Source organism: Apteryx mantelli, chromosome 1 (assembly GCF_036417845.1).
Source record: "Apteryx mantelli isolate bAptMan1 chromosome 1, bAptMan1.hap1, whole genome shotgun sequence".
NCBI lineage: Eukaryota > Metazoa > Chordata > Aves > Apterygiformes > Apterygidae > Apteryx > Apteryx mantelli.
In genome coordinates, this window is record NC_089978.1 from 145,944,806 (window position 1) to 145,969,759 (window position 24,954).

General features: G+C 35.5%; 1 protein-coding gene across 3 annotated transcripts; it reads left to right on the forward strand.

The window, feature by feature from the left end:
* Positions 1-471: 471 nt before the first annotated feature.
* On the forward strand, positions 472-23,421 carry INTS13 (integrator complex subunit 13). Of its 3 annotated transcripts, XM_067305882.1 has the most exons (17): positions 473-563; positions 1,750-1,981; positions 4,699-4,773; positions 5,404-5,606; positions 6,285-6,365; positions 7,603-7,693; positions 9,166-9,294; positions 10,864-10,948; positions 14,099-14,188; positions 15,125-15,214; positions 16,688-16,866; positions 17,631-17,801; positions 18,231-18,385; positions 19,394-19,624; positions 20,840-20,979; positions 21,661-21,796; positions 22,677-23,421. In XM_067305882.1, the coding sequence occupies exons 2-17, from the start codon at positions 1,757-1,759 to the stop codon at positions 22,714-22,716; spliced, it is 2,121 nt and encodes a 706-aa protein (XP_067161983.1). In that variant the 5' UTR covers positions 473-563; positions 1,750-1,756; the 3' UTR covers positions 22,717-23,421. The 3 variants fall into 3 exon arrangements, with proteins under 3 accessions (XP_067162001.1, XP_067161983.1, XP_067161992.1); XM_067305900.1 differs by lacking the exon at positions 17,631-17,801 and having other exon boundaries at positions 472-563; XM_067305891.1 differs by lacking the exon at positions 14,099-14,188.
* The last annotated feature ends 1,533 nt before the right edge of the window (positions 23,422-24,954 follow it).

Here is a 24,954-nt window from a genome sequence, read left to right on the forward strand (position 1 = left end):
GCTGCCCGCGGGGCGGTGGCGCCGCAGCTCCGCCCACTCCGCGCAGGTCTCGCGAGAACTGTCAGCGTCGCGCGGCGCCGCAGTGTGGCGGCGGCCGGGGCGGCGGGGAGGGTGCTATGGCGGGCGCGTGAGCCCGGCGCGGCCCCGGGGGACCGGGGTGGCGGGCTGAGCGGCGGCGGCCCGCAGGGAGGGGGCGCTCCCCCCGCCAGCGCTGGGGGAGCCGTTGGGCCAGCGGCGTAAGTGGCCGCGCGGGGGGCTCGGGGCCTCCGGGGTGGGCGGAGCGGGGGGGGCTGCGGCCGCTTCTCCCACCCCCGCGGGCGGCGGGCGCGCAGGCAGGAGCTGGGCCCCGCGCTCGCCGCGGAGCCGCCGGCAGCGGCGGCGGCGGAGGAGGAGGAGGCGGGCGCAGGGGCATGGAGGCCGCCCGGCCGGAGGCGCCCGCGCCCGGCGCCGTCTAGAGCGGCCCGCGGGGGTCCTCCCGCCTCGCCGGAGCGGGCCCGCGGCAGGGCCCGGGCGCGGCGCGGAGCAGGCCCGGCGCCGCTGCACCACCGGAGGAGCCGGCCCAGGTGAGAGACCCCCCCCGCCTCCCGCAGCCGCGGCTCCGCTCCCTCCCGGCTGTTGTAACGGGCCTGTCTTTCAAGGACTCTGCTATATGCGGTTTTTTTTATTTTTGCGTACTCAGTTATCGCTCAGCAATATCTGTGTGGGCATAATAAAGATCATTATTTTTTTTAATGCTAGAAACATTACAGTCAAATCCAAAGGTGAAATAAACTTGAAAGGAAGACAACTATAAACGCTGGACTAAGATCAATTTTCGTATGTAGTTTGTGTCCCCAAGTAACGATGTCTATCCGGAACACGATGGCCAGACTTTTTAGTTATTTCAGAATATTTCTTGCAGTGATACAATGTGAGAGGAAAATCCAATCTGTAGGCGTGAAACAGGAAGACACATCGCACTTTGCTGCAGGATTCTCAGGCTTCATAGCTGGAAAGCAAGCAAGGGGTGTTTCTATGAGTCTTGACAGACAAGAAATATTTATGTTATTGTAATTTCAGATCTGGTCTTTGTATCAGTGAGAGGGTAAAATATAGATGCAAATAGTCATTTTTTTAAAAAAAGAAACTGATGTATCTGGCAAAGTGAAGGCTAATTTTTAAGTAAAGATCTACCAAAAAACATGACTTTTCTGTTACTTTAGCATCTGTATAGGCTAACCCACGAACGATTTCTTTTTCTGTACCTTATTTTAAGAAATAAGTTTTAAATAGTGGGTAGGTTCCGTACTTTCATATTCTGTCTTAAATGTTTCATTTAATTAGGGAAGGGAGAAAGGGTGACATTGTGCATCATTATTGGCTTTTCAGCAGTTTACATTCACATTTTATTTTCTGTTTTTTTTTTCTTTTTTCTCCTGAGGAAAAATAGTTTCTTACTGGTTAGAAATCTAGTGTACTAAATATAAGGACTGAAGAGTTCTAGGGGATATTTTTGTCTCCATGTAAATAGGTTCTTTAAGTGAATATGTGTAGTTTTTTTAAAAAAGCTTTAAAATAGTTTTATAGCAGTTAATGTACGTAATATGTGATCTAAATAGTGTAAGAGGTAAGCTCTTTAAAAGCTTTCATATTCTATTAAGATACTTTTATACAATGTAAACTGTGTAGTAAGCTTGTGCTGTGATTTTTTTTTTCATTTTCTTTTGCCTTGTACAGTTTCTTACTAATTTTGATATCTGTTTATTTCAGGAAGAAAATGAAAATCTTTTCTGAGTCTCATAAAACTGTTTTTGTTGTGGATCACTGCCCATATATGGCAGAATCCTGTAGACAACATGTTGAATTTGATATGTTGGTAAAGAATCGGACCCAAGGAATTATACCTCTAGCACCCATATCAAAATCACTATGGACCTGTTCAGTGGAATCATCCATGGAGTACTGTAGAATAATGTATGATATTTTTCCTTTCAAAAAACTGGTAAGTTCTGTAAATACTGTACGTAGTACTTCATAGTATAGGGATATTTTCCCATTTTAATGAGATCTTTCAATGTGTTTAGCTGTTGTTGTATTAAAAGATCAAATTTAATTTATTATATAAAAATATCTTTGAGCTGTTGATAGAGTTTACAGCTTTTATAAATGGTTTGAATAGTAAGTGAATCCCATCACATATTTGTTTTTGGGACATTTAATCATCTTAGTGTCATTCCATAACTCAGTACTTGGTTGCAAAATATGAGGAGAGAAGCTTTAAGGTAGTGTATAAAATTATTATTGTGTTCTCATGCTCTTTAAGTTTACAAAAACTTGAGTGAGGTATTGTTTTAAATCTAATTTTGGTTCTAAACACACCTGGTAGCACTACTTGGGCTTTTCATTACTAACTTTGAAGGAATGCAGGGCTGCAGGAAGTGGTAGGATCTCTCTGAAACTACCAGTTTGAAAAAGTGGGAAAACTTCCTGACACGCAGTTTCTTCTTCAGAAAAATATTTTTTTCTCTACTGTATGCATTTATGTGACTTCTTGTTGATCTGTGTTAGGCAAGAATCACTTAATGAGTAATAGGCTAACTTGAAAAGCAAAACTGATGGAATAATTAAGGATACTGATACTTGTTGAGGGATACTTGACTGACATAGACTAGAGCAGCACATTAGTTTGCATTTCAATGCAGGGCTGATGGGGATTGTAGACAAGACACGATGTGGAAAACTGCCTTGTGTTAGACCATCTTTCCTCCTTTTGAGTCAGAAAAAAATACTATATTGAAGGATGAATTTTGCTACACTTATAGGTTTGCTTACAGCAGAAGTGTTATTGTAAACATTTTCTTGGAAGGAAGTGGGAAGAGTTACAGCTTAAACTAGAAGCATTTCCTGGGTAGTGTCAGCTTACACTTAAAGGCAGATGGTACAACTGCAATACCAAGGAAAGAAAATATGTTTTTTGATCTCTCTATCAATGATAGGTACACAAAGCTTAGCACTGGAAGAGCTTTCTTTGTTCTAAGTCCTCTCACTGCTTTTTGGAGTTACATTATTATAATTAGGATCAAACTACAAAGAACAAAACATATCATTTAGTCTCCCTGTTTCTCTTGATGATAAATGTCTCTTTGTGTGTGAGATCAGTTACTTCTGTGATGTGTATGGAGAAACCTCCATCAACTTAGTGTTTCACCTCTAATCAAAACTTGTGCTTGGCATCCCATCAAGTTATGATCTGCTATAGCAAACACAACTAATTGTAGCTAAGTAGCAGCTCCTGAGTCTCTCTGTTTATTTTTATTTATTTGTGATGTGCATACTTCAGCACATGAATGAAAGGGGAGACCTGTTTCTTTGAAACTTTATAAGGGCTGTTATGGACTATGTTAAGTCTTGTAAAAGTTCCTGGAGCATAGAACATAGGAAAAGAAAGCCAATATAAGCAATGTGATGCACTGTTTTTACTCTTTTTGTAAGCTCCTTGCCTCTGAACTGGTACTTCACAATTAACTGTCACCTTCTAGTTATCAAATAAGATGTCAAGTTTAAGCAGACCAAAATTAATATTTCTCCAAGGAAAATAGTAATTTTAAAAGGGAGTATACTGAAATAGTGAAACAGAGTAAGGATTGGTTGCTCACTTCTAGTTTTCTGATACTTCAGACTTAGGGGAATCCTGGAATAAAGAAATTATACCAGATCCGACTACTAATATAATTATTCTGATATTCAGTCTGTGGTAGTTGGCAGTGCTATTTCAGCATGCCCGGTCTGTTCTGTAACATTGTGTCATGAATTAGGCAGCTAATCTTTGTTTATCTAAGTCAGTAGATCTTTCCTGATTATTGAGTAAATCGTTATGCAATGTCCTAACTTTGGTTACCCTTAAAAAAATGTGGATGTTAAACTTATGACAGTGATATTGCTACACACTAGTGATAATGGAATAGCGGCTGTGTCAGAGCAACTGGGCAATAGGCATGGCACTAACAAACACTGCTGGTAGTTAGCGATTTGATGCACATCAGCTGCATTACCTTGATGGATTGCATGTCCCAGTTCTAAGACAGTGTGTGTTTAGCTTAAACTCCAGTTTAGAAGAATATCTAACCATACGATGAAGTCCCATGATGAGATATAGTAAGTGTATGCTTAATTGAATCAAATCATTTGGCTGAACTGAAGTCTCTGTGATATGAAAAACTGAAATTGAGAGGGAAGGCATGCTTCCTCTCAACTTATTTTGGTAACTTGAGAACATATTTTGGTGTATAATGTTTATGATACCTTGGTAGATATTTACCCTTGAGATCTCCTGTGACAGAGTTTGCAGAATGAATTGCTATACTGCAGCATTGGAATTTACTTTTTTTGGTAGATGTTTTACTAGCAGAAGTGTTGGCAGACTATTGAAATTGATCCATAATATCTTGCAATGCTTGATAACTTGGTGTAGAGACTGACTTAATAACAGCTTACAAGTATTTAGAGTAAGAAGTGTGATTTTTACTACAAAGGTACCTGAATATAGCAGGAGTGATGCTTTTTGTGCTTTTGTTGTTATTTATTTTAGTTTGGCTCGTGAATATCAGTTAATTATATCTGAAAAAGGTGTAATTTATGTTGGTTTGGATTTGGGAAAGTAGCTGTAATTCATGGCTATGATTGACTGCTGTTGTTCAGTGCTTTTTTTGAACCTTTTAGGTGAATTTCATTGTGAGTGACTCTGGGGCTCATGTCTTGAATTCTTGGACCCAAGAAGATCAGAACTTGCAGGAGGTATGCTCTGTAGCTGTTCTTTTGTTTTGCAAGTCTAGTTTAATTTAATTATAGAATAAACAGTGACTTCTTACTATATTCAATGTGAAATCATTTTGGTGAATGAAAATGTCGGTGGATCTGGTCTGAAGCAATTACATGATGGGATTTTAAGAAATACCCTATTAGGTTACCCAAATAAGTTGGGAGTTTAATAATAGTTTATTTAATGTTTTAAAAGTTTGTAAACAGTGTTTGTACTCTGTTTACTTTTGTGTCAAAATGGACAGTCTCATTTTTTTGAAAAACTTACTGTGGGAAGGAACTGAATTTCCAAGTTTTCAGAAAATGGAAGCGTCTGGCAATTGATAACGTTAGTATTTTTGCGATAATAAATGTGCATATTATTTGTCAGTGGGCACTGAAAGTATAATAAATGAACTGCAAAAGGAGAATTTAGGGCTGACTGTTTTCCAGAAGGCTGGAAACATATCAGAATTTTTTTTTTTTATTGCTCTGTTTGCTTTTTCTCCCAACAGTATTAATTTGTATGTAGAATAAGTTACAGCTATGACTTTTCTCTTAACAGATCACTTTAACAAATGGCTTAAAAATAACTTTCAACAATAAAATGTATTTCTTTTTAACTAGCTGATGGCAGCATTAGCAGCTGTTGGGCCACCTAATCCTAGGGCAGATCCAGAATGCTGCAGCATACTTCATGGTCTGGTTGCAGCAGTAGAAGCACTCTGCAAAATCACAGAATACCAACATGAGGCTCGAACTATGCTCATGGAGAATGCAGAACGTGTTGGAAACAGAGGAAGAATAATCTGTATTACTAATGCAAAAAGGTATGTATGATAATGTGCTTGTACCATTTAAAAAAAAACAGAATTTCATAAATTTTTTAGAAGCATTAATATTTCAGTGTTTGTTATAAATTAGTGCCCTAAATAGCTAGCTTTTATGCATTTCTTTTTGTAGATCATTTCTTGCCATATTAAGGATTTTATTTGTGGAGGTCTGTTATAGTAGTCAACAAAAATTTCTCACTTTAAATAGGAGAGCATTTACTGGCATGTTGCTTTGAAGAAAACGATTGATTTTACTGCATTGGTGGTAGGCCGAATAGCATGATTTAACTGGGAGGAATGAATGAAAGAAGCTTTGCCACTGAATTAGAAAATAAGCCTAACTTTTCATGTCCACAGACACATAGAATTTGCGGGATATAGAGGCTGTTTTGCAAGATTTATAATTTACAACTGGCACATAACTCTAGATGAATGGATAGTGAGGTGTGTCTGTGTCAAAGCAGAATTTTAATAAAATATTATAAAATTGGGAATTTATCACAGTTTATCAAAATTTCACACAGAATTTGTCAGTTATGAAAGCTGAACCTTTGTATGTGCCAAAACAGTGAGAATGTTGTCGTAAGGAAACAAGCGTAAACAAGAAAACCAAATTTCAATCTATAAAAATAACGGGGGTTTTGTTTGTTTGGTTGGTTTTTTTGGTCCTTTTAGTGACAGTCATGTTCGGATGCTTGAGGACTGTGTTCAGGAAACCATTCATGAGCATAACAAGCTTGCAGCTAATTCAGATCAGTGAGTATACTTTTCACAAACATAGTTTCTCAGTTTCTCTTATGTTGAATGTGCCTGTTATATGCCCTCTAAGAAATATGGGTGTATTTTTGTCACTTAAAACATACTGAAACTTATCTTGATGAAGTTTGAATGTCCATATGAAATGGAGGATGCTAAATCATGAAGTGCGTGATTGTTGGCTTTTCAGTATCATCGTTCATCACAGTGTAATACTTCTTTAGGTTGTTGTCTTTTGCATCTTGCTCCAAAATGTAAAAGGCATGTAATTGTGCCTTCTTGTTTACTTTAGCACTGTAATCAATAATGCATCTGATGCATTCATCCTTGGTAATGGTAGCACTGAACGAGTTTTACATTCCTCTGACTAAAATGGCTGAGATACTTGAAATTAGTTTTTAATTTCTAAATTATTCTCTTGCCTGATATTCTCCATGAAATAAGGGGATCTCCTGAACTGCAGGAAGCATCTCCTCCTCTAAGAAGTGTTTTTTTTCCACCTTTTGTTTTGTCTAACTAACAGTGAACAGGGACTGTGTATTGCCTTGCACAGTGCATAATAGGTTGAGATCCTGTTCTTGATTGCTCCATAGGCACTTAAATAGCACAAGTAAGTGTCCTATATCTATCTACCTGCTGCAATTTCAAAGATGTAGAAAAGATACAGCCCCTGGAGAATCAGGTTTTAAGCCCAGTGTAAAGAAGGAAAAGTGGTCTCATACATGGGGTTTTTCATATATTCCTGTAGCTGGAGACATGGAACAATGTCCTGTTCTCTCTGAATTTCCAGCCACATTAGTAGGAGAGCATGTTATTTGGATAGTTATTTTCAAGTTCACAGGAATTTCCTTATTAATATCTGCACAACACTTGGAGGCACAAGTCTCCTGTAACATCAATTGTTATCTGAATGAAGCTGAACAGCTTACACCAGTTAAGGATCTACTCTGTTGATTTGTCCAAAAAGAAACATAGTGCAATTGCATCTGAACAGACCTAGACGTCATACGTTTTTTATTCTGATAAAAATTCATTCTGAAATGCATGCTTTTGAAAAGCATTAATGTAACCTAGTTTCTACAAAATACTTTCAGAAACAGAACATCATAATACATCTCTTTGTGGTTCTGTGTTCTGAAAATCAGGTAGATCTTGGGAGAAGAGAATTGATCTGATTTCTGTGGGAAATTTCTGCCATGTTGTAGGCTTACTAAAATAGAACATTTTTATTTTTAAGTCTAATGCAGATTCAGAAATGTGAATTGGTCTTAATCCACACTTACCCAGTTGGCGAAGACAGCCTTGTTTCAGATCGTCCTAAAAAAGAGGTAAGGAGTTTAAAATGAGAAAATTTAAGTACTAGGAACCACATGAAATTCCAAACAGACAATGCAAGTTGAGTATTCAGCAATAAGTTTCTGAGCCTTTGGTCTCTGGTAGGTCGTAAGAAGTAGTACAGGTGGCTATTCTTTGAAAAGTTGACAACTTACACTTGCCAAATGAAGCACATCATTTGTAATAACCATTTCTTTGTTTTGTAGTCTGCATGTGTATATGGTATCCCTTTTTCCACTTCATTACTTAAATTTCTTGCAGTAATAATTCATATTTCAGTTTCTCATGAAGTAAGCATATTAATGTCCTAGATAGATAAAATGTGGGGCTTTTGAGAAGGAAATACGTGTTTAAGAATCTAGTGGAAAAACTAACAACTACTTGGCTATATAAATTCTTTTGTTCCGGTGTTAGCCATCAGAGTGTCTTTTCAATGAAAAACACTGGAAGGTTTATCTGCTTCCAAAGGAAAGGGTAATATTGTAGGAAAGTAGATTATGTTTGAAGTTCACAGACTCATTTAAGTACCATATAGATACCTTCTCTTAAAATAATTTTAGGAGAAGGTAAAAGGAAGAATGTATATAAAAATTATTCTATATACTGACATTCCAACTGTCTAGTAGTAAGAGCAAATAAATAACATGTATGCTTGATAGTTGTTTTTTAAAACCAAGTACATGCAAAATATGCCCTAATATATTCTGCTGTTCTTCAGCCTGTTCTCTTTCAGTATTTTAATGTGCTGACTGTAAGAAAGAAAAAGTTAAAAATGAGACCTTTTTCTTCTATCATGATAAACATCTAATTCTGCATCTTATTTCATAAGTAAAATTGAATATAATAGCTTTCTTTACAAGATACTGTTCTACAAAACTGTTTCATAGTTGCGTGCTAAAAAAGTATATATGAACAGGAGAGAATAAATTGACTACCTTTATTCTCTATAAGACAGTCATTTTTATCACAGTTTTTTTTCAAGTGCCTAAAACCAATGTCACTACTTGCTGGCAAAATAAAATCAAATACAGCTTATGGCTTGTGTTTTTTTTCTCTTGTGTGTGTATATACAACACAGGCGGGTAGAGGAAAAATGACTATGTTCAAGTTAATCAGTCTTGGACCCAGAGCTGCTGTTAAGAGCATCAGCTCTTGGATTCTTACCCCATGCCCTGATACTAATTCTTCCTGTTAACAATTAATGGCTCAAGTTTTTTAGTATACTTCTAATTTTGTGACAACTTGTAACAACTGAAACTATAATAACTGACATATCCTGGAGAATTCTGTGTGAGGAATAATTTTTGTTTCTTCCTTCTTATTTTTTTTTTTTTAATCTTTCCCCTCTGACTTAAGTTAGGAGTGTAAACCTGCTTAGTTTAGACTTTCAAAGGATTTATATTTTGCCACATGATATTGGAGCTTAATCCATTGATACTGTATATTCTATGTCAATTTGTTCCAGCTTTCGCCTGTTTTAACCAGTGAAGTACATAGTGTCCGTGCTGGACGTCATCTGGCTACAAAACTGAATGTTTTAGTACAGCAGCACTTTGATCTGGCTTCAACCACAATAACTAATATCCCTATGAAGGTAATATTGTGTATATAGCTTTATGTTAACTAGCTGCATCACTTTTAAATTTGTTTGAAAACTTTTAATGTTTAGTTTAATGGAATTTTTGCATTGCTTTTCTCTCCATATCATATTTTCTGTTTTGTTTTTGTTTTTATTAGCCCACATTCAATGTCTGTGACCAGGTTAGTAAAATTAAAGAAGGGAAGAAAAAAAAAAAAAGAAGGATCACAGAGCAAAATGTTGTATTGCCAAATCTCAATTTTTGACCTAGCAATACAAGTCTTATTTCAGTTCTGTTTGTATTATTTTATATAACTACAATCTTATTTACCTCAAATTACTTTGTCTGTGATTCTTTTGTCTTTTTCTAGTTGTGTTCATTAGATATTCTTGACCCTTGTGCATTTTAGTGTCATAGTGAGTCTCTTTTCCCTCTGTTTCATTATCATGCCCACCCAACATAAAGGTGTTTGTAACTAATAGCTGATTTTTGACTAAAGGTTTTCCAGTAGGTTTTCCAGTTTGAAGATGCATAAACCAGAAGCAGAGGGACAGGAGTGTATAATCTAGTTATGAAAGATGTTAAATTAAACTGCTTTTACGTCCCTATTTACTTATAGATCTATTTTAATCACTACTAGGAGGGAAGTCAGTGCGCCTAATAATTCAAGTATTCTTAAGTTTACAGTAATTTTCTGTTTCTGTTTCAATTGTGTCTTGCTGCCTGATCAGAAGCATCAGTATTCAAACAAACAGAAAGGGCAGGGCAGATAAACTTTTCTGATTAAAAAAAAAAAAGTTCTAATACTATCAATCAGTGCTTACTTCTTTGAAAAATAGTAATATTGTGTGGATTTTATAGGTTAAAACATGAAATTAAGCATTAATGTACCTTGACAGCGTTAATGAAGCTTTAACATCGGTCATAGTATAAATGTGACTTGTAGGTTTGCAAATACCTTGTCTGTAACTTTCTGACCTGTGTGCTGCTGGTATGCCTCTCCCTTCTGCCTTTGTCCTTATAGTAATAGACTATGTTGGGTTCTCTGTCTTTTTGGTTTTTTTTCTTTTTTTCCCTTGGAATAAATTACCAAGATTACTGTTCTGTTTCTGCTAATCTGCTGCAGCTGTTTAAAGATGCAGTATCCTCCTTCCAAACATTCGGTTTCTAATTATAAGCTTGCAATCCAAAGTACATTTTTTGCACATCCTAAATACAAGAAAATGATAAAATACTCTCAGTCCTTTTTTTGTGTGTGTGTGTTCAAATTCATGAGATTCTTAGTTATGAAAAGTAATTGCCAAATCTCTATTTTGCATTATGCACGCTGTCATGACATTTGTATAAAGAGGAAACTACAGTGTTTCAAAAAGGACAAAAGAGAAAAAGCAGATGGCTGCATCTTTAAATAGGTCAGAGAGCAAACAGTTTCCTCAGCGTTGCAATCCTGTTGTTGTCTGATGCACTCTGGAGACTTTGTTTTCTTCTGGAGTGAAAGGTAAATGTAGAATCATTCATATATGAAGACAGTAACTTCTAGTTAAAATAATAATATTTATTATTTTTGCATTTCTCTTTTAAAGGAAGAACAACATGCCAACACATCAGCCAACTATGATGTGGAGCTTCTTCATCACAAAGAGGCACATGTTGACTTTTTAAAGAGTGGTAAGTAGAAATAATTCTTTAAAGGTGGTTTCTGTGTCTTTTCTTAATCAGTATCCTGGAAGTATTCACAAAGGTGGGTTATGAGCTTTAAAATGATGTAAATTTCAGGCATGATTAGTAGAGTTAAGTAGAAACTTATATGAAAACAGGTTATTTTCAGCTATTCTTTACAACTCAACACCTTGACTTGCAGTATTGGTTTTGGAGTATTCCTAATTACTGGCATATGTAAAAAATAGTAATAATGACATAACAATGAAAAAAGAGGTCAGAGGCATCAGACAAAGCTTCGCATACTTGCAGGGTTTCTATGTGTATGGTTTATATGGGAAGTATTTCAGCTTATTGCTGAGATATGAGAAACAGATTGAGAGACCAAATGTACAGTGATTTTGCAAAAAAGAGGGAACTTTTGTGAGTATTTGTGGAAAATTATTCCTATCATTTTGTTGGAAGCATGACTGATGGAAACAGAGCCCAAAATGAAGGGACTATGCTAATAGGTAATGCCTAGCTGTATGGGCTATTTAAAGTGTCTGAATAATATCTCAGACCAAAGTCTCAAAAAAAAAAAAAATCCATCTTTTAAGAAGCAGACAATTAAGAACATGTAATGAGCTGAAAGGTAATACTCTGTATGTAAATCACCATATCTTAAATAATTATTCTAAATAATGACCGTGTTTAAAAATTTGTTGCAACTGTTGCAAACTTCTATTTCTGCCTGGCTCTGCTTCATTTCACATGGAGACAGTGGCCCCTCTCAGGTATGTGAGCATGATCGAGCTTTTCATCGGGCTGAGAGGTAGCAATAATTAACATCACTTACATCCAATAGGCCTGTTTATGGCAATACAGTAATTGCTTTGAAAAAGATGATAGTTATTTGGCTTTAGAGCTTTCTCACTCTATTTGGAGTACCTAGCATCCTTTTGTAGTTTGGAATTATTACCTAATGTTCTTCTTAGGAGTGCATTTTTAATGACTCCATTTAATTAAGGTTAGAAAAACACAATAGTAATAAACCTTATGCAAAACTATTTTGTTCAGGAGACATTGTTTGATAGAAGATTTCGTTAGTAAGGGAGGTGAGGCTAAAAATTCTTGCATTGATGATATTTAAAAACACAACCAACGAGCTGAAAAAAACCCTCTGCCTGCCTGTGTGTTGTTGAATATTGAAACTGTCTGCATGTTCAAAAGGGCTGAAGTTTCATTTGAAGCTTCTGAAGGCTTCTATGTGTTCGGATTTTCTCTTACAACATGGCCTGTAACTTCTCTTATGTGATTCAGTACAACTACAATACCATTAAAAATTTAGTGTGATTTCCTCTGCATGTAGAATACATGTATTTAGATACAGGCAATAGATGCTTACCTTACTATACAAAAACTAGATTATAAAACTTTAAAACCTATTAGAAAGTTGATACTAGTTTAACTTAAAAGAAGTGAAGAATAATATTTTAACGTACAAGTTATCTATGCCAAAGTTATTTAACAAAGTAAAGTGGGTATTTCTTTCCTGAAATTTGAAATCATTTGGTCCATAAGTAGACATTTCACAGGTCTTGTGCATTATTTTTTGAGAAAGGAAATACCACTGCTTAGGGAGAGGATGATAACTCCTCGTTATCATCTACAATTACTGTGTTCCATATTTCAGTGGAGTATATGATTAAAGGCTGGGGAAAAAAAGAGAATGGGATGTTCCAATAATGAATTCAGACTCACATGAACTTATATTATTCATGTTGAAAGCATGAAGTTTTATTGGAAGGGCTCAGAAATAGTTACATATTACCTATGGCTCAAGGACTAAGTTTCTTATTAAAACCAAAACCAAACTCCTGCTAAAATGCCTCTTGAGAATTTTTCCCTTGGAAACTTAAGGGAATAAACAATCTATTTTTAATTCCTGTAAATTTTGGTTCTTTCTATTTGTTTTTTTATGTATCTCTTTCAACTGCAATAAATCTGGTACCAGGAAAGTGGGAATTCAGTTAGTTAGATCTTATTTCTGTGAAATGGCTTGCTAGGGAATCTTTAGATTAAATAGATTTATCCTTTAGATATTCTGAGAAAGTTTTTCTAAAATGATTTCAGTTATTTTAAAACAACTGCGGGTTTTCAGTAAGGATAAAAATACAACTTCTGCAAGTTACCTCTATGAATGATAAGCAAATTGCACAAATCTTACATGAGTAAATATGTCTTTGTATTATGAAATCAAAGAAAACTTACTTGGAACATTAGATTAAACCCTAACATAATACACAGAATATTGCCTGTTGATGTGTGTGTCTAATTCCTCACAGATTATTGTGGATTTGAGCATCTTGTTTTGTAAGTGACTGTGCTACTGTAATTCCAAGACTTCGTGTAAAACTCTGTTAATCTTTTCTTACATAATATGTGTGTTAAAGGACAAGAAGAATAACAAACAACTCGCTACCAGGGATGTAATTTAATGTCTTACGAAGTATTGATGTCTGTTTTAATGCCTTCCTGTGGTTTCTGCCAGACCAGTTACCGATGAGATGTTGTATGAAAGTATTTTAATGATAAAACATCTATTGCCAGTAAATCATGTTGAGAGACATTTGAGTTGATTCTGAAATAGCAAAGATACTGGATGATAAGATCAAATACTTTTTTACCCCAAAAGCCCGAATGGTCAAATGTTCCTTTAGATCAGTTTCAGTTTTGACTTTAGTTTCATACATTTTCCATAGAAAGTAAAAAAATTGCTGTGCCTTTTAAAGAAAAAAATGGCCTGTTTTACAGATAGAAAGTTATAGATACCTTTTGTTTTAATTGTTGAATCATACATATAGGACATGTCCTGGAGGTGCAGTGTTTTATACGTACAGCTACCAATTTCAAAGGTTACGCGTTTTTTGCAAAATGCCACTGCTAAATAACGTAAGGATGCTTTTCACTTATGTTAGATAATTAAGTTTTTTAAAACTACATCATGTTTTGTATACGGTCATGCTATAAATATTTTGCATCTTAAAAGTCTTCCACACACCCCCCCCCAAGTAACACTTCATGCTTATGTAGGAATTATTTGCTAGGTTTTTTTGTGTAACAAAGTAAATATGGTTGATCAAGTTACAACACATTTTTTCTGACTTTATGTTGCAGGTGATAATCATATAGGTGGCAATAGCAGAGATGGCACATTTAAAGAAACTGTAACATTAAAATGGTGTACTCCTCGAACAAATAGTGTTGGTAGGTAACTTGATAGCTCAAGGAGACAATTCCCTGCTTGTTAATGCTGTTTTACCTTTTACTCTATATACCTTGCTGCTGATTGCAACTGCTTTACTAATGATCTTCTGATGTTGGCTAATCAATGATTTGCGTAAGAGAGGGAGCCAAAATATATACATATACATGACACTCCTCTGAAGTGTCGTGAAGTTGTTGCTTGCCTACAGTGTTCAATAATTATTTGTCCATCCCGTATACTCTTTCCTTCAGTTTACCTTTTAGTTCCAGAGAGGTGTTATTTAAAGAGCAGCTTTGAGATCTTGACTGCTTTTTTTTTCTTCCTGAAACAAGAATTAAGGGGGGGGGGGAGAATTAAATCAAAGTGCTAGCTCTAATGAAATTATTAGTGATAAGGAAAAAGTTCTGTAAGAAAATGAGATGTATGATATTTTTTAATTATGATACTGTCACACTTGTGCATCCCCCCTGTAATAACTTTTGAATCTGAATAAAGGAGAGATCTGTACTATGACTCCCATGAGAGTAAGGCAGGGAAGATATGGGGTAGCAAAGGAACGACCTGACTAGTCAGCCTGTACATTGTGTAGATTATCAGCAACAAATGCTGACTCTTTACAAGCCAGCTGGTCAAAAATATCGTTGAGAGAAATAAGAGGAAGTTGAACCTATATTGAAATGATTTAGGGGATGCAGGAAAGAACTGGAGGTACAGCTGGAAATAGAACTTGGGAATTTATAGGTTCTGGGAACAGACCAAACTGGGATGACTGCAAGGAGATGTTGAAAGGGGGAGATCTGTAAATCTATAGGCAGCAAGGCTTTTTTGTTCTGCTGTTTGTGGAGTAGCCTTCTCCCCTGCTTTTCTTTTCATTTGGTCGGATGTTTTTTCCTATGCTTTGGAGCTCTCAAACTTTCTATTCATTTATTTTTCAGAATTACACTATTGCACTGGAGCGTACAGAATTTCCCCAGTAGATGTAAATAGCAGACCTTCCTCATGCCTTACTAACTTTCTCCTTAATGGTAAATTTATGTTCTTGGCTAACTATTTTATTTTGAGGGTTATTATTGTAAATAGAGCATTTAGCATGTATCTATGCACTGTAAAATAAGTTGAGTATATATGTTATATATAAATAAAAGAAGAAAGTTGTTAAGTGTATTTAAAGGCAGATGAAATATGTTTTGAAACTTGAAAATGGGAGGGAAGTTGGAAAGTAAAGAAGGAGACAGTACTGAATTCTGGTAGTTTTCTTCTGACTCCAAATGCAGAATACTTTGCACTTTATCCAATTTAGTAGGAAACATTGCTTCCAGTAGGTGATCACAGTGCTTACTCTGTTTGCCTACTGCAAAATATTAGCAACTTAACTCCATGCCTGTGTTTAGCTGGTGATAGGCAGCCTCTGAGCTCTCTTTTAGTTGGGTAGGATAGGATGTTGCTTGATTGAAACACAGGCCTTACGTGTACTGGGATCAGTCAAAAGGTAGGCTAGATCCGTTTGCTTACCTGCAAGATTTTAACCATTGCCATGAATTACCTTGTTATAAGAGGCTGTCATTTATGTACATGTTCGAAAGGTAAGCCAAAGCTGCTGCTTTCAAACATGGAGTATGTATCAATGTTAATTACTTTTTTTTTTTTTCAATTTTCAAGAAAAGTTGCATTACAAGCACCCCTTTAATGGGATGTTTTCTTCAGTCAAGTTAGTTGTGTGTCTAAATGAACATGCAGTGTTTTTTTCTTAAATGCTATATTTTTATTATTTTTTGCTCTAAAAATTCTATACTGGAAAAGTACCTTGATTAATAAAAATGGTTGAACCAAAATGAATAGCATATTTCAAGTACCCTCTCTCTTCTTATCTTCTGTTTTTGCTTCCTCATAACAAACAAAACTTATTTGGAGATTGCACCTTTGAGTTGAATTAAGTTGAGTGTATTTTATTGGACGCTAGACAAAGCCAATTTTATTTCTGTGTATCTGAAAAACTGTATCCATTTTAAGTATAAAAATAGTATAAATTGATACCTTTGCACTCAAACAAGCTGAAACTTTTAGAAATTGCTTTTAAAGAGAAAGTTTCTGTAGAATGGCCAGATAACAATTTAGTATACAGCATCATCTTTAATAATTACAAATAATAAGCTGCCCGTACACAATATAGCATTTTAAGTGGGTATTTCCCTAAAAAGCATGTCCTGTTCAGAAAACTATTGGGATGTCACAGGAAGGAGGTTTTTTGATCCTCTTCTGTGTAAAACCAATAGTACCTGATGCCCTATCCTGTTTAAGGATAGGGACTAAATACTCAAAGGAAATAGCTGTTTCTCATTCAAACTACGTGAAAACACAACTTTAATGTATTAAAAGACTTGACTAGGTACAAATCTGTGAATATATATATAGTTTTTATAGTTTTTATATATATATATAGTTTTTAATTTAAAGTTGCAGCATGCAGTAACTAACCAAGCTGATCTCACTTACAATAGGTCGTTCTGTTTTACTGGAACAACCACGCAAGTCTGGCTCTAAAGTAATTAGTCACATGCTCAGCAGCCACGGAGGAGAAATTTTTCTGCATGTCTTAAGCAGCTCCCGATCAATTCTAGAAGATCCCCCATCAATTAGTGAAGGTTGTGGTGGGAGAGTCACAGACTACAGGATTACAGTAAGATTTGCTTTGCTTTTAAGTTGCCATTTATCTCGGATGACAAGAGATGTAGTGCAATAGGCGTTCTGTATAGGAAGTGTTATGTTATGTTTTCTGGAGAGCTGGGTGGATTGTATGACTATTGGTACTATATTGTACTATTGGTATGTATTAATACAAGGTAGTGTATCGTAATGCCTGCTTTATAGAATCCTTTCCATATGAAGTAATACTTGCTGCCTTTATGCACTATGAACATTTAAAATTGATTCTGGAATACCGTTTTCTTGGATGCAGATAACTGTTCTGCTCATGGTCGGAAGGATAGATTGTTCATGATTGGCTTGTAGAATAAATGGAAAAGATAAAGTTATCAGCTTTGAACCCTGCATATGCAGCAAACAAACTGCTGCCATTCAGGGTTGTTTCCCTTAGATTTTTAACCAATGTCCTTTGCATTTGTTGTATATTATCAGAAGCGGTTTCCAGAAGAACATAATAAAATTCTTACCATGCATGAGCTATCTTGCAGATCCAGAATGCCTCCTCATCAAAAACCTTGCAGCAGCTTTTAACCCATATTTTTGTAGAATTAGTTATGTGTTTATCCCAATTAGAGTTGTACATCTGGAAGCTGTAAACAGGTCTCTGGTTGTTAGGGTGAAGTTTAGTGGGTGGGGGTGGTACACACAGTGATAAGCAAGACTATGCTGTTTGACCCATTCACTGAAAGTTACTGTGTTAGAGAAGTTCCTAATTTTATCTTGTTTGGTTATCATTAGGATTTTGGTGAATTTATGAGGGAAAACAGATTAACTCCTTTTCTAGAGCCCAGATATAAGATCGATGGAAGTCTTGAAATTCCATTGGAACGTGCAAAAGATCAGTTAGAGAAACATACTCGTTACTGGCCTATGATTATTTCTCAGACTACCATATTCAACATGCAAGCTGTAAGTAATCTGGGGGTTTGTAACCTTTTATTCTGTTCTAGAGTAAGTTTCAACTTGTTATGTGATGAAATAACAACTCCATCTTATGATAAATCACTTGCAACAAAATCGGTTTATTTTAAGTTTTATTTTCAGTTAAATACTCTAGAATATTCTAATGTAACTAGAATATTAGAATATAATCTAAATAGGATGGCATATTTGGAACTGATATAGTTACAGAGCCACCACTGGGTTGCAGTGAATAAAGAGAAAATGCATACGCTTATGCCTGTTGACAGTGTTGTTACTAGATTCAGTCTAAAAGGTTTTGGGGGTTTTTTTGTGTGTAGTTCCATGGTTCCATATCTTTTGATTTCTTTTTTTCCCTGTTTCTTTCCTGCAGCATATACAGATTTTCCTGTTGTTCGCTTTTGTTTTATATTGCAGGTAGTGCCATTAGCCAGTGTGATTGTAAAAGAAGCAATGACAGATGAGGATGTTCTGAATTGTCAAAAAACAATATACAATTTAGTAGATATGGAGAGGAAAAATGACCCACTGCCGATTTCAACAGTTGGTACCAGGGGAAAGGGTCCAAAAAGGTTAAATGCTTTTTTTGTTGTTGTTGAACTTCTTTCAGAAACTTTCCATTTACACTGATTTCAAGTAAATGTTCACAGTTTGGTAAAAGGTAATATGGAGTACACTAAATGATGTACATATGCAAAATAAGTGCTGTGAGTACTTTGCTTACATCATTTCAGGGGTATCATGGTATTGATATAGTTGTATGTTAGAAGACAAATGTTTCGTTACAAAAAACTGTGAGGACGGTTCTCTTTGCTTTTGTATGTTTTTTAATGTAAAGGTAAGAGTCTGATACAAGCTAGGACAGAGGAACTGGAATAATTTCAAATCAATACAAAAGGAAACTTAAGCATGCTGTAAATTAAAAATATTCTAAAATTGGGTTATATTAAATCATTTTGAAAGTTATTTGAAACATGGGTTACTCCTTTAAAACAAACATAGAATGTCCTGTTATCCCTAACACATTCTAATGATGATATGTACATTGCATTTCCAAGAATTAGCCAAAAAGAAAATTCAGCTGTAAAAGATGCCAGAGTGACTTGAAGTTCTTTACTGTAATATGATATTATTCTCTCTAATTTTCTTTTTATTTATTTATTCAAACAATTAAATAATTCATTTGCATGTCAGTACATGAGTGGCCTTCTGCATATCCTAACATTGCTTAATTCCCCAGTTAGCAGACAACTGACAGGCTTCAGAAACGCCTTTTGGCTGTGTGATCTTGCAAAAGTTAAGAATTTGATTCCAGTGGAAGTAGTATATTTCAATCGAAATTTAACTCTTCAGGTGTAAATTGAGGAGTGCTACATGTAATGTGGTTCTGAAAGTTTCAAGGATAGAATAATCCAATGCAGACAGATCTCCAGTACCAGAGAAGGGGAAAGAATCTATTTGAGGTTATTTTTGTGGGTTTTTTGGTGTCTTATATTCTGCTTTTAACCTTGATTTATTCAGTGTGTTAATGATCTAGGTCATCCTGTGTGTAATAGACTTTTTTTAATGACCTTGCTTAGAGATGAGCAGTACCGGATTATGTGGAATGAATTGGAGACCCTTGTGCGAGCACACATAAACAACTCTGATAAACATCAGCGAGTCTTAGAATGTTTGATGGCTTGCCGAAGCAAACCCCCAGAAGAAGAAGAGCGCAAGAAACGAGGTAGAAAGAGAGAAGAAAAAGAGGACAAGTCAGAGAAGTCAGGAAAAGACTATGAACCAGATAAGCCATGGCAAGAATCGGAAAGGTAAATTTTCTGAAATAAAATAAGATTTTTAGCATAATATTTTTTGTTCTGTTCTACTTCAAAGGGGGAGGAATTACTGTGGAACAGTTACAGATTACAATTTGGTTTGTTCATACTTGCAACCATGGCTTACTGACAATGATTGTGAATCCCAAGGTCCTTTTGTTTAGTCACCATTAACAAGCTTGAAAATGTGCATCTTATTACTGTGCCTGCTTCTCAGGCTTTTCAAATAAAAACACTGTAAGACTAGTATGGTTCTTTGGTGACTTGCTCACTACTTAGCATGGCTTTGCAGTTTGGGGAGCCACTCTTCAGTTTTATTGCAACTTTGACATGTATTAAGCAAACTCTAAAATTTCAGTTAAGCTTCTTTTAGAAGCATCTTAGTTTTAAAAGCATGACTGAAAATTATGCATAAACACACATTAATTTAGCTTGGACTGCAGGTACTCTAGTGTTCAGGTAAATAGGCAGTCCAGACTTACTTGGCCAGTCTCTTTAGTTGAACATCAAGATTTTTTTGTCTGTGTACCTGCTGTGTGTAACTTGCATCATTATTGCAACTCCTATAACTGATAAGCATCTGTTAATCTCTTCTGTTTTCCCTCTTCCAAACTACTACTCTAAAGAGATCAAAAATGGTCATGGTAGTAAGCTCAATTCACTTATGTAGTTTTGTGCATGCTGGAGTCATTTAGGGTGGAGACGTTTTCACTTACAGTTAGTAGCACTGTGTCGATGACCTTCATGCCTTTCTGCGTATGATCAAATCCATTGCTACAGTTTCTTTTACTTTCACATGTGAAACAAAAGCATGGATTGAGAATGAAAGCAATGTGGTATGGATTAAATTTGGAGAACATAGAAAAGATATTAGGGCCTTGGCAGTGTGTGGTATTTTTTCTATGTTGATTGTTGCTTAGTTTTTCCTTTAAAACTCAGAATGGTCAGCTATCTCAATGAGCACAAGGTAAATATGGATAAATAACTTAAGTGAAATTATATTTTAAGATCCTTTCCATTACTCTAGGCTTTATCCAGAGGATTATTTGGCTAGAGTCTTCCCTGTTGTTTTCACCCATCACATGAATCAAAAGACATTTTCTTAGGACCTGGGTTGTGTGTAACTTTGGAAGGTACAGAATGGCATTAGGAACCAAATATGCTACTCTAGCGTATCTTGCTTTACTGTTTTCCTTTCCCCTCAAAAAGGTTAAAAAGTCTTTTGGATCGTGAAAAAGAAGAACTAGCAGAAGCTGAAGTTATAAAAGATTCCCCTGATTCTCCTGAACCACCCAACAAAAAGCCTCTTATTACAATGGATGAAATGCCCACAGTGGAAAAGGCAAAAGGTAAATCAGAAGAATTGCAACAGATAGCGTTTTCTTTTTAAAATTTTAAGTTTGTGTATCAGTCTGTATTTTCTAAAGTAATTAGATGACTCTTCTTGGCATTAATGCTAAATCCATAAGAATTTTTAATTAAGACATTGAATGTTGAGATATACTTGGTAAATACATATGTTAACACCTAACAGATCTATGCAGAAAGAAAGAGAGATACCAAGGTATTGTGTGGGCCTGATGATAGTCATTTGAGTTTTTGAGGAGGGTTTTGGACAAATTCATACCTGTGCTAGTTGAGCTACTGTACATCAGAAATAGTATTTAAGGTCAGGTATCAAAAATAAATTTCTCCTGCTAATAATAACGATGCCTGGGCAGTATAGTAGTTGGAAGGGGCAGTGCTCACTGACTTCTCTTCCTTGAACTTCTATCATCTCTCATGATGGCTGAGCTGTGATTAAGATACTGCATTTGGAGCCAAGTCAGTCTCATACAAAGCAATTACTCATCTTCTATATCTTTGCATATGTCATATTTACTTAGTCTACATCATAAGGCTTTTGAATGTGTGTTTTTAAGGTACTGCTGTAGTCTGTAATTTCTTCAAAAACTTTATAATGATGTAATGTTTAAGAATTCAGTAATTAAATCACTTAGACACTTTTTAAATTTTACATCCAATTTTAGGGCCAATGTCCTTGCTGTCTTTATGGAGCAACAGGATTAATACTGCCAATTCTAGGAAACACCAAGAATTTATTGGTCGTTTGAACTCTGTCAACAATAAAGCTGAGCTGTATCAACATCTGAAAGAAGAAAATGGGTTTGTATCACTAAATGCATCACCGCAAATATTTTAGCGGTAGCCAATATACATCATGAAAGAATACTTTTGTCACAGCATTAAAAAAAAAAAAAACTCCTTAGTCTTTATAGATTAAAATATAGAAATATATTCCTTATTCCATACAGTGTTTCTTTTTAATTGTTAGGCCTTCTTTCACTGAAGTCTTTTTCCCTACCGAGCAAGGGTGAATGCTGATCAATGGCTTTTCCTGTGCTCTGGTGATTACCCTTGCAGCAAAATTCTTAAACTTCCAGGGGTTAAATGGTAGCCAAAGTCAGATTAACTGTATGTCAGCCTATTACTTGATTTAGCTTCCAAAATAATATTTAATATAAAAATATCATAGATAATAAAATGGTTGCATCTTATAGCATGCTGCAGTGAAGTTGATAAAGTAGTCTGTGTTCTACCACAAAAAAATCAAAAAACAAACCAACCATCCTGTTAAGTAAAGTGGTAGCAGTCAGTGATTAGGGTAAAAAGGGTGAAAATGAAGGCCTTGACACAAGCTGCTAAAGCTCAAACTTTAAAGAAACAAATTCTCTGCAATCACATGAGTCTAGGCTTTTGTCTTTTGGTGAGGCTGATAATGGATAGCTATTTGTGGTTGTAGCTGGAAAGTTTCTTGGCAGAAATCTTTCCTTTATCTACGGATCACTGCTTAAAGAAGTATTAAGACAAGATAAGTTTGTGTGTGATGGGGGAACAAGGAGAGACAGGATGATTAGTGAAGTAAAAAGAATACATATGTAAAAGAAAAAGTGGAGATAGGTATTTGATTTTCCTTTTTAATCTGTTGATTGTATTTCCAGTAAATTGTATGACCATCCTTATTAGTCATATTCTTGCATTTCAGAATGGAAACAACGGAAAATGGAAAAGCAGGCCGGCAGTGATTTTTTTTATTATTTTTTTTTCTCCTCTCTGAGCAAAACTTGGCCAAATTGCAAGAATATTTCTTGTTGGAATTGATATTGGTATCATCTCAGTGAGACTGTATAGTTCTGTTGTTTTGATTGGTTTTTACATTTTTCTGTTCTTATTTTTTTTCTATGAAATACAAAATCTGCATATCACATTAAATGAATGGAGAGCAAATAGGATCTGTCCTAAAGTATTCTACAGTCATATTTTTAGGATGAAGAAAACCTCCGATGCCACACACTAAATCAAATTGTTGCAATGTTAGTCTGAGTTTAAAGTCTTTTCCCATAAATATTCTTTAATATTTCAAAACCTGTGATGTCTTTTTAAAAAACTTTAATTTCAGTTTATTGATAATTAACTGATAATATTGTTGATACCAGTTCATTAATGCTTTTATTTATATGAAACTTCTCAGGAGTCCAGAATTATGGAAAAGACTGCACACTGAGTACCTAGTCCCTGAGCTGAGAATGTGTCAGTCTTGATTTTCACTTAAGTGGTGGGGATGGGGAAATAAGTGTTTTTAAAGATAAAAATTGTTGGTTTAAGAAATTTAAAAATTAATTAGAAATTATGTTTAGAAAGCAAAGCCCTTCAGGTTGTTATGCTGTCTTTGTTTTTAAACAGTCTTTGTTTTTAAACAAAATTAAAATAAAATTTTTGCTAATCATTAAGTGAATTTTTTGATGAAACATGCCTATGAAACACCTGCATTTTTGGTCTAAGCTTTTTGAAAATGAAGGGGAGACTTATTCTGAACACAGAGGGCTATGGAATGACAAATTAGATGATCCGTTCTTAAAATTGTTATTTTTTTAGTCGAACCTCTTCTTCTGTTGATGAACAACAGAATTCTCAAACTGAGAAAAATGTCATTGCCTGTGGGTAATCTGATCCCTTGTAAGATTTGGAGTTGACTTCCAAATGGGCCACCTTGAGTGAGTTAAGGAAAGATGGATAGCCAGGCTCTCCAAGTAGCTGATCTCTCCAACATGCCAGCTGTAGAACAGAACAGAAAGAGGCTACGGGATACAGAAATAAAACCGAGTTCAGAAAGTAAGTCTCAGACTTGCCAATTACATTTTCATCTGGATTCAGCAGGATTATGTAACTCTGTTCCTCTGCTTTGCTTCTATTGCTTTGTTCCAGCTTGTACGAGCCACTGCAGGTCTTACAGCTTTGACAGGTTGCAGTTTAAGACAGTAAGAGATGCATCCTACTGTGAGCTTTTCTAAAATGAAATTAGCATGCCTTGTAGTCATATTTCTTCACCTGAGACTTTTAATACCATAGTTGGTGATGACTAGATGAGAACACAGGTATCATGCAAGTATTCTTTGCTTACATTGGTAACTGAGTCTTTTAGCTGTGTGAAAGTAGAAGTATTTTATATCATTTTAAAGTAATTATTTAGCTACCGTGACACAGCTAAAAAGTAAATGTGGTTTCTGTTAAATGATTTGAGAACCATTTTTCTCTTACGGTCATATAATTACATAGCGAGTAAAGAGTACTTGCATGATGCTTTGTCTTTTAGTCATATTTTCTAAATTTATGTGGCTTTTATAGAAGCAGTGTGTAATCTTTGAAGTTCCTAAATCTGAAGATCTGTAATTTTACTTCTTATTTGAAAATAGGATGTCCTGCATCTCCACATCTGCTGACATCATATCTGAAATGTTCTGGAGGAGAATATTACAATTGAATTACTGCTTCTTACATCATTTGGTTTTTTTTGGGGGGGGGGAGTTAATGAGGTTTTACTGCATATTAGTTCAGATTTTCACTTTTATTTACTAAAGGAGATTCAGAGTCTGGAATCTAGGCATATTTAAATGCCAGCCTTCAGTAATTTGTTTCTAGTCTAGATAGAGAAGTGTGACTGAAAGAGTTTACTCTGTGCCTTTGGGAATTTTCTCTTGCATCTCCTGATGTTCCATAAATATTCAGCTGCAATAATTAAATATGCACAGGAATTAAATACTTATTACAGGGGAAGAAAGATTCTGAACCTGCCATTATAATATGTATTTATTTAGCTTGTTTACCAATTATATTTTCCAATTTTAGAGCTCCTACCAGGTAAGAATGTTAAGTGCTAAATGAAAGTGGCCCAATTCTCCAAGATACTTAAATGTGTGCCTGTATTCTAGGTACTTGAAGAATCTTAAAATATGAGATAGGAAATATGTTGGAGTTTTCTGTAA

Excerpts from the sequence above, each read along its gene's own strand:
- INTS13 (XM_067305882.1), top strand. The coding sequence starts at position 1,757 with ATGAAAATCTTTTCTGAGTCTCATAAAACTGTTTTTGTTGTGGATCAC. Across the intron at positions 6,366-7,602 it reads CTTGCAGCTAATTCAGATCA|TCTAATGCAGATTCAGAAAT; the intron begins GTGAGTATACTT and ends TTTATTTTTAAG. Across the intron at positions 15,215-16,687 it reads TACTAACTTTCTCCTTAATG|GTCGTTCTGTTTTACTGGAA; the intron begins GTAAATTTATGT and ends CACTTACAATAG.